This window comes from Embiotoca jacksoni, unplaced genomic scaffold, assembly GCF_022577435.1.
Source record: "Embiotoca jacksoni isolate LCO1_2020_lvr unplaced genomic scaffold, fEmbJac1.0.p SCAF_10, whole genome shotgun sequence".
In the NCBI taxonomy this organism is placed as follows: domain Eukaryota; kingdom Metazoa; phylum Chordata; class Actinopteri; family Embiotocidae; genus Embiotoca; species Embiotoca jacksoni.
Window position 1 is genome coordinate 12,179,648 of NW_027185230.1, and position 9,214 is coordinate 12,188,861.

The 9,214-nt window shown below is 42.7% G+C and overlaps 1 protein-coding gene across 2 annotated transcripts in view; it reads left to right on the forward strand.

Moving 5' to 3' along the window:
• gfra2b (GDNF family receptor alpha 2b) overlaps positions 1-8,556 on the forward strand; it is a 72,280-nt gene extending 63,724 nt beyond the window's left edge. For both annotated transcript variants that reach the window (XM_069167074.1, XM_069167083.1), the window contains exons 8-10: positions 250-434; positions 5,338-5,385; positions 7,004-8,556. In XM_069167074.1, the coding sequence (XP_069023175.1) occupies positions 250-434; positions 5,338-5,385; positions 7,004-7,147 (377 nt within the window). In that variant the 3' untranslated portion in view covers positions 7,148-8,556. The remainder of the gene's footprint in view (positions 1-249; positions 435-5,337; positions 5,386-7,003) is intronic.
• The last annotated feature ends 658 nt before the right edge of the window (positions 8,557-9,214 follow it).

Sequence of the window (9,214 nt, forward strand, 5' to 3'; positions counted from 1 at the left end):
TGTTTTTTTCAGTTTTTCTACCGTTCAGAAATTAAACTTGACTTTTTTCCTCACGTTAGGTTGACTGCAAATGTTTTGTTATTATTTAGTGTCGGTAGATGGTTAAAAAAAAAAAAAAAAAAAAAGTTGTTTTCGAAAACATCGTGGAGAGAACATTTAGTTGCCGTGGTGATGTGGCTTTCAGCGGGCGTGAAAGGCGATACGGTGATATTGACCCCTCCCCCCCTCCCGTTTCTCTCTCTCTCTCAGAAAACGCCATCCAGTCGTTCGGTTACGGCTCCGAAGGAGGAACTCTTCTGGGGACCGAGCCCGCGTCCACCTTCCCGCCCCCCGCCCAGCCGCCCGTCATCTCTAAGCCCGCCCCCTCTCTGCACGGCAACGCAATCAAACCCATGGACAGCGCCTGCGTGTTCTCCACGTGTGCCAACCTGCAGGTGAGTTTGGACGGACGCGGCTCGCGTTCTCGTGGCTGCCGAATGAATATCCGCGGGAGCGACGGTTAACCCGTGCGTTTCAAGAACCCGACGTCGGTCCGAGGCCCTCGCCCTCGCACGGTGGTTCAGTGGTTAGCATTGTCGCCTCACAGCAAAAAGGTTCCTGGTTCGAATCCGGTCCTGGGCCTTTCTGTGCGGAGTTTGCATGTTCTCCCTGTGCTTGCGTGGGTTCTCTCCGGGTTCTCCGGCTTCCTCCCATCATCCAAAAACATGCACGTCAGGTTACCTGGCGCCGCGCTAGTGGCAGCCTGCTGCAGCAGCTCCCCCCTGAGAGCCCCCCCCCCCCCCCCCCACTGTAGCGAAGAAATTTCCCCTCGGGGATTAATAAAGTGCAATAAAAAAAAATAACTAAATAAATAATTAAGCGCATTGAGTCGGTAATTTCCGGCAATAAAACGAGACGCAGCAGAGGTGCATTTGTGAACGAAAGCGAGAGAGAAACGGAAAAGAATACATTTCGTTTATCGATCCACCTTTTTTTTCCTCTCGCATTCGTGTCGGTATATATATATTTTTTTTTAGATCTTCTTAAAAGTCTTTTAACAAAGATTTTATTTCTGAGACTAAAAAAAAAAAAAAAAGGCTATAACTTTTCCCGGCAAGCCTGAAAACTTGGAATTGCGTCATAAAATTCATAACAAAACTGGATTAGCGAGCGAGACGGAGAGAAAAGGAAACATGTCCCGTCACATTTATGAGCCTCGCTCTTCTTCACCTTCGCACACATTAACGTCTGCCTGCCCGCGTCGGGGAGAGCGGAAAGCCATCCATTATGTACCGAGACGAGGTGTAAGGCTGCAGGTTAAAGGCCGGCAGAAATTGCTCTCCATTATGGAAGAGATTTAAAGCCTGAATTATAGAATACCGCCACACGTACAATGCAGCGATATTTCACTGAAGCTGTTTCACTTTCAACTCGCTTACATATTCATACCACTCTTAATGATGAAATGCGACGCGAAGGGGGAGGAAAAGTTACACCTGCTACCGTGTGTGCTTTTTTTTTTTTTAAATCACTGCGACTGAGAAAGTCACATTTCTTTCTGAAAATCTACAATGTAAACGATTTTGTTCCAGAAAGGGCAAAGGACAAATAAACAAACACGGACCAAAGTTTAAAAATAGATATTGTAATGTGTTGTAATATGCATAACTAGGTGTTTGACAGAACGGGCGGGTTTTTAAACGGATCCCAACCAGGAAGTCTTGACGACGCGAGTTCAGAGGAGAGCGTCGGGTTTGTTTTAAGTCGAGCCGGAGCTCGTTGAGGCTGCAGGCGGCTCGCGGTGAAACCTGCAGACAAAACTCAGGGCCGCGAAAACGGTCCCCCGGCAACCGAGTGTGAAGGTTCGTGGTCGACGTTAAAAAGACGGTTTGATATTTTTCAAGGTGAACTCAAGGTGGTAGTTGGGTCCGTGCTTTATAATACAGCAATTCATGGGATTTATTTGTCTACTAACCACTAATTAAATACCTGAGAAAGCGTAGTAACCTTGTCTGCGGCGTCTGCTCTCCGCTCTGTTTTTTTTTTGTAAACCTCCGTTTAATCCCCTCGCACCATTAAATGCACAAACGTGAATCATTTAAATACGCTGAGCACGATATGTAAATGGAAAAAAAACCAGTTTAATTAGACGTTTTATATGTCCGACGTTTGGAGCGAAGGCAGCTCTCGTCTCTCTGGCGGTGAATTTTTTTTTTTTTTTACTTTTTTTTTTTTACTTTCTTTCAAACGGCCTTCGGGCGCCGCGCGCCGCGCTCATCCGGCCGGAATCGAAACAGAAGAGATCGTTTTTATTTAATTACGAAAGCAACCGCGGCGACTATAAACGCTTAATCGCACGTGTTTGAAGCAGATAAGTCTTCAGTCATTTCTGTTTTGGTGCAGGTTTCCGTTCTGGTTTAAGGAGCAGCTTGTTTACAAGGAAATAAACGGGGGAGTGTGTGGGGGGGGGCGACGCCTGAAAAATTGTAAATTTGTTTTCTGAATTGTATCCGTTTTCACGGGAAAGCGCACGTGAATATTGATTGTATTCTCGTGCGAGCCGTTTTTCGTTGTTGTTTGTTTGTTTGTTTGTTTTGGGTTTTTTTTTTAAACGGGAGGCAGCTCTGCAGAAAGCGTCGGGAGTCAGAGGAGGTTAGCGCCGCAGCGGTCCGTGGGATAATAACTCATCTGCATGTTTTAATGGTCGCCGTCAACAACCGTGTGTGTGTGTGTGCGCGCGTGTGTGGATGCATCTCCATGATTTTTTTTGTCCCCCGTCGCTGAAAAGAGAATTTTTCTTTCGTCCTCGTCGGGCGATAAGATCTGATTGGCTCTCCCACCCAGGCGACGGAGAGGGGAGGCGGGGGGGGGGGGGGGATATGCTTATGAAGCGGCGACAAAGAGGCCGATGGAGGACGGAGATAAATGTTGCTGTGTGTGTGCGTGCGTGCGCGTGTGCGTGTGTGTGCGTGTGTGTGTGTGTGTGTGTGTGTGTGTGTGAGAGCAAACAGAAGTCTGCATCTTTGTCATCATTACTGCGCTGCATTTCAATGATAGTGAAGCTCAACAGGCCTCCCGGTTTCATTTCGTGTCTCATACGAGTGAGTCAGCTCTGACGGCGTTCGGTTTTTGTCTCGTGCGACGCTTTTTTTTTTTTTTTTTTTTTTTTTTTTCTGCCGCATTTAAGAAACAGATCTGAACTTTTTTTTTTTTTTTTTTTTTTTTTTTTACCGCACGAGTTGAAGCATATCGTCTCGTCAAACATCTGAGGACTCCTCGCTGTCGCCGGGTCCCGTCAGCGGTTTTTCAGGAGCGGCGTCGCCTTCGTCGTCTTCAGCGGCCTTCTCGTTGACGTCTGGCAGGAGACTCGACGACGGGATCGACCGCTTGAAGAGATGTTGAGAGGCCTCGTGTTCGCAGCCGTCAAAAAACCCCGGAGACCTCCGCGCGAGCTTTGCGGAACATAAGCGTCGGCCGTCGCAGATTTCAGACGTAGCGTCGGTTTCGGTCGGCTTTGTAGTCGGCTCCGGTGGAAGAAAACCAGCAATTTATGGTCTTCGTGAATTCATAGATTTGAAAGTTAAACACACTCGGTGAGTCGTGGCGATCTGATAAAACCGAACCGTATCTGTTCTTCTGAGCAGACGTTAAAAGCTCTTCTGGAAAGGATCGGACTTTTGTTCTCTTACCTCTGAAAAAATGTCATCGTATATTATGTCGTAAAACATGTCGTATATTATGTCGTTAAAAATGTCGTTAAACATGTCATCGTATATTATGTCGTTAAACATATCGTATGTTATGTTGTAAAATATGTCATTGTATATTATGTCATAAAACATGTCGTATATTATGTCGTTAAACATGTCGTATATTATGTTGTTAAACATATCGTATATTATGTTGTAAAATATGTCGTATATTATGTCGTAAAACATGCCGTATATTCTGTCGTTAAACATATTGTATATTATGTCGTTAAACATATCGTATATTATCTCGCTAAACATGTCATCGTATATTATGTCGTAAAACATGTATATTATGTTGTAAAATATGTCATTGTATATTGTCGTAAAACATGTCGTATATTCTGCCGTTAAACATATCGTATATTGTCGTTAAACATATTGTATATTATGTCGTTAAACATGTCATCATATATTATATCGTTAAACATGTCGTATATTATGCCGTTAAACATGTCGTCGTATATTATGTTGTTAAACATGTCGTCATATATTATGTCGTTAAACACGTCGTCGTATATTATGTCGTAAAACATGCCGTATATTCTGTCGTTAAACATATTGTATATTATGTCGTTAAACATATCGTATATTATCTCGCTAAACATGTCATCGTATATTATGTCGTAAAACATGTATATTATGTTGTAAAATATGTCATTGTATATTGTCGTAAAACATGTCGTATATTCTGCCGTTAAACATATCGTATATTGTCGTTAAACATATTGTATATGTCGTTAAACATGTCATCATATATTATATCGTTAAACATGTCGTATATTATGTCGTTAAACATGTCGTCGTATATTATGTCGTTAAACACGTCGTCGTATATTATGTCGTTAAACACGTCGTCGTATATTATGTCGTTAAACACGTCGTCGTATATTATGTCGTTAAACATGCCGTATATTATGTCGTTAAACATGTCGTCGTATATTATGTCGTTAAACATGCCGTATATTATGTCGTTAAACATGTTGTCGTATATTATGTCGTTAAACACGTCGTCGTATATTATGTCGTTAAACACGTCGTCGTATATTATGTCGTTAAACACGTCGTCGTATATTGTGTCGTTAAACACGTCGTCGTATATTATGTCGTTAAACATGCCGTATATTATGTCGTTAAACATGTCGTCGTATATTATGTCGTTAAACATGCCGTATATTATGTCGTTAAACATGTTGTCGTATATTATGTCGTTAAACACGTCGTCGTATATTATGTCGTTAAACACGTCGTCGTATATTATGTCGTTAAACACGTTGTCGTATATTATGTCGTTAAACACGTCGTCGTATATTATGTCGTTAAACATGCCGTATATTATGTCGTTAAACATGTCGTCGTATATTATGTCGTTAAACATGCCGTATATTATGTCGTTAAACATGTTGTCGTATATTATGTCGTTAAACACGTCGTCGTATATTATGTCGTTAAACATGTCGTCGTATATTATGTCGTTAAACATGCCGTATATTATGTCGTTAAACACGTCGTCGTATATTATGTCGTTAAACATGTCGTCGTATAGAATAAATGGCTGACTGTGTGTTTGTGACCTGAAAGTTTCTCACAACGAGCTCTTGTTTTACAGGATGGAGGTCAGAAGTGCGTTCCCTCTGACGACTTCGAGTGCGAGGAGGTGAGCAGCTTTCATTTCGTGTCTCCCTGTGGTTCGACAGTTTAGAAACTAATTATATCGCTTTTTTATAGCATTTTAATTAAGAGATACCTAGGAACTATTGTCGGTTTCCCACCTCTGCCTCACAGCTTATTTGCATGTAAAACATTCACCGCGCTGAATGTTTTATCACCTGCTCTAACTCAACACACGTAAAGCAAAAATAATTAGCCGGTTAAATTTAAAATATTCAACACAGATTCAAATATTTAGGTCCTCCGTATAAGCCGGAGGTGGCGACGAGACCGCTGGGAAAAAAAAAAATGTCATATTTAATCATATTTGTACTTAAAACTTTTAAAACTGCAACAGCAGATAAAGAAATACTTCAGTTATCTCATGAAATATTCACATGACAAACAACTACGAGTAATAGGGCCACATTAGGGAACAGAGCTGGAGGATTTTTGGTTTTTTTAAATTTGCTTGCGAGAATAAAGTATAAACGTTGAGAATAAAAGTCAAATTCATTTTCTCCTAAAATAAATTTTGATTTTGTTCTCGTCATTTCGACTTTGTTTCTCTACATTTTGAGCTTTTATCTCGACATTTTGATGTTACTCTTGAAATATAATTTCCAACTTCATTGTCGTCATTTGGACTTGTCCTCAACCTTTCTACTTTTATTTTGACTCTTTATATCAACATTTCTACCGTACTTTCAATATTTCTCTATTCTTGGACTTTTTATGTCACCATTTCAATTGTAGTCTCGTCTTTTCTTTTTTCGTGAAATATAATTTCAAGTCAATTTTCATCATTTCGACTTCATTCTCGACGTTTTGACTTTTTTTTCCTTGATTTTTTTTTTTTACTTTCTATCTTTCAATGTTATTCTAAAAACATCATTTCAACTTCATTCTCGTCATTGTGACTTTTTCTTAAAAACTACATTGACATTTTGACTTCTTTCTCGAAATATAATTTTAAGTTCATTCTCAACATTTCAACTTTATTCGGCATTTCTGTTTTTTTTCTTTGCTCTCAGTTTGCTCTCATCAATTTGACATCATTCTCGACATTTTGACTTTTTAACTGAAAAATGTAATCTAAACTTTATTCTCGACATTTTGACTTTTTAACTTAAAAATGTAATCTAAACTTTATTCTCGACATTTTGACTTTTTAACTTAAAAATGTAATCTAAACTTTATTCCCGACATTTTGACTTTCTATTTCAACATTTATTCTCCGCATTTCGACTTTGTTTTCGACATATTTTGACTTTTTTTTTTCCCCTCAACATTTCAAATTCACCCTCAAAATACAATTTTTAACTTTATTCTCCGCATTTTGATGTTTTATTTCAACACTTGGACTTCACGCTCGACGTTTTTATCTCGACATTTCGACCTTTTCCAAACATTTTTGACCTCGTTCTCGACATTTCGACTCTTTGTTTTGACATTTCAACTTCATTCCCGAAATATCATTTTAACTTTATTCTCGACGTTTCAACTTGCATCGCTGTGCTTTGCGTCCAACAGGAACGGTCTCTGAACTATTTGATTGCATCTTGTTACCCATCTCCCCCATCCCTCCATCCCCATCCCTTCCTCCCCCCCCCCCCCCCGCTCAGGCTCTGTTGGCCCAGGGGTCGATAGACTCTCAGGATTCTGCAGGACCGAAGAGCAGCAGCCGGCGATCAGCTCCACTCCTCCGCCACATCTCTGTGACTGTGTGTGTGTCCCTTCTGCCAGCGTTACTACTCTCCGTCTCATAAATGTGAACTCACAAACACATACGCACGCACGCACACACACAACACACACACACAACACACACACAACACACGCGCGCAGACACCTAAATGTCAACCAACAGACGTCCAGACATCAACAACGGCCTTTTCGAGGAGGGAGAGAGTTTTCTGGAGGACGTTCGAAGCCGTCTCTCTGCAACGCGCTCGCGCACACACACACACACACACACACGCACACGCACACACCATTAAGGAGGACGGAGGACGTTGGCGTGTTTTGTGTGAGAGTAACGAAGGCGGACACAAAAGAGAGAGACTCTCGGGATTTTGGATCACAGTCACTCCACTTCCAACGTCTGCAGGGTTTGTGTGCTTCTCGTGGAGCCCGGCTCGGACTCAAACACCCCCCCCCCCTCCCTCACACACACACACACACACACACACACCCTCCCCCCCACCACACACACCCCCCCAACCCCCTCCAGCCTTTTTGGATCTGAGACAGCCGGACTGAAAAACGCAGGGACTTTGAGTCGAGCCTCGAAAACCGCGCGCGCACACACACATAAAACACACACATACATACACACACACACACACACACACACACACACACACACACACGGACGACGAGTCTTAAAGTTGGCAGCGTTGGAGAGACAGAGAGAGAGAGACAGAGACGACGGGGCTGGACAGATGGGACAGATCCTTCCACGGTGTTTGTCAGCTCCATTCATCACTTTCCCCGGACCTCTCCAGCGGCAAGAAATCTATACGACATACAGTACATACAAAGCACACACACTCACACACACACTCACACACACACACACACACACACACACACTGTCACCCTCCCCTTAGACCTCGTTAGCGGGCAAACAGGGTCCCCACACGGACACAAACACTCATGCTGTTCACCAGTGTGCTTTTTTGCGGGTCTTTATCTTCATTTTTTTTTTTTCTTCTTCTTTTTTTTGTTTTTTTGTTGTCGACATTCTGTACAAACTTCATTTAATGTGCAAAAAATGTAAAAAGAAAAAGACAAAAAAAAAAGGTCGTCCCGGTGGACGAGTGTATATTTCACATGCGTCAGTGTGTAGTTGCGTGAGCGCGGGTGCGAGCGCGTGTCGTCTGCATGGGAGTCTGTGGCCGAAAGTGGACGTTATCTGTGTTGGAAGCGAACGAAGGAGGGAACTTTTATATCGTTGGAATCGGCCGCGCAAACAAAACCGGCGAAACGTAATCACGCGTCTCGAACTCCCCACCCCCCCCCACACCGACGTCGATCTGTCGCGGAAATTTAAAGAGATAATAAAGAAACTGAGAAACGAATCGAAATATCGCGATAACAGTTTTAAAGTCTGTTTGTCGAATTTGTCGCAATCTCTGCGATATTTGCAGGAGCGTGCCAATTCTCCCCCCCCCCCCCCCCCCCCCCCCCCCGATTTTTTTTTTTTTTTTTTTTTTTTTTCGCAGATTTAAGTTCAAATTTAAACCGCTTAAATCCGAGCCGAGTCCGATATTTCCGGGATCTAAATTCACGCCGTGTTTACGTTTCACGGTTGTGTGTTTCGGTTGTATTTAACCCCCTTGAAATAATTGCACCCTTTTTTGTTTCGCTTCCATAAATGTGTTCAACGTATGTGCGCGCGAGTGTGTGTGTGTGTGTGTGTGTGTGTGTGTGTGTGTGTGTTTCTCAGTGTGTACTTTACCTCTGGCCACTCTGTGGGGTATTTTTTTTTTTTTTTATATATGTTTCATAGAAGCTGCCAGGATGTGGAACATGAACCTGTTGTGCTGTAAGATGGCCACCAGGTCGGTCTGGAGCTGGTCGTCACCTCCTGCCCTCCCTCAGCTGGAAGGCAAAGAGAGATCAGTTTCTGCGATTACGGCGTGGCCTTACTTTGCTGTTCTTTCTCACGAGCTCGAAAGAGAAGGAGTGATTATTACCCGCCTCGCTGGCGGTCAAGGGAGACGGCCTTCGGGTGTCCCGACACTTTTGCCCAAAACACGATTGTCCAAAGTAATCAGACACGCTGTTCAATTTGGTCCAAATATTGGTGATCCCCAGAGGATGAATCCTAA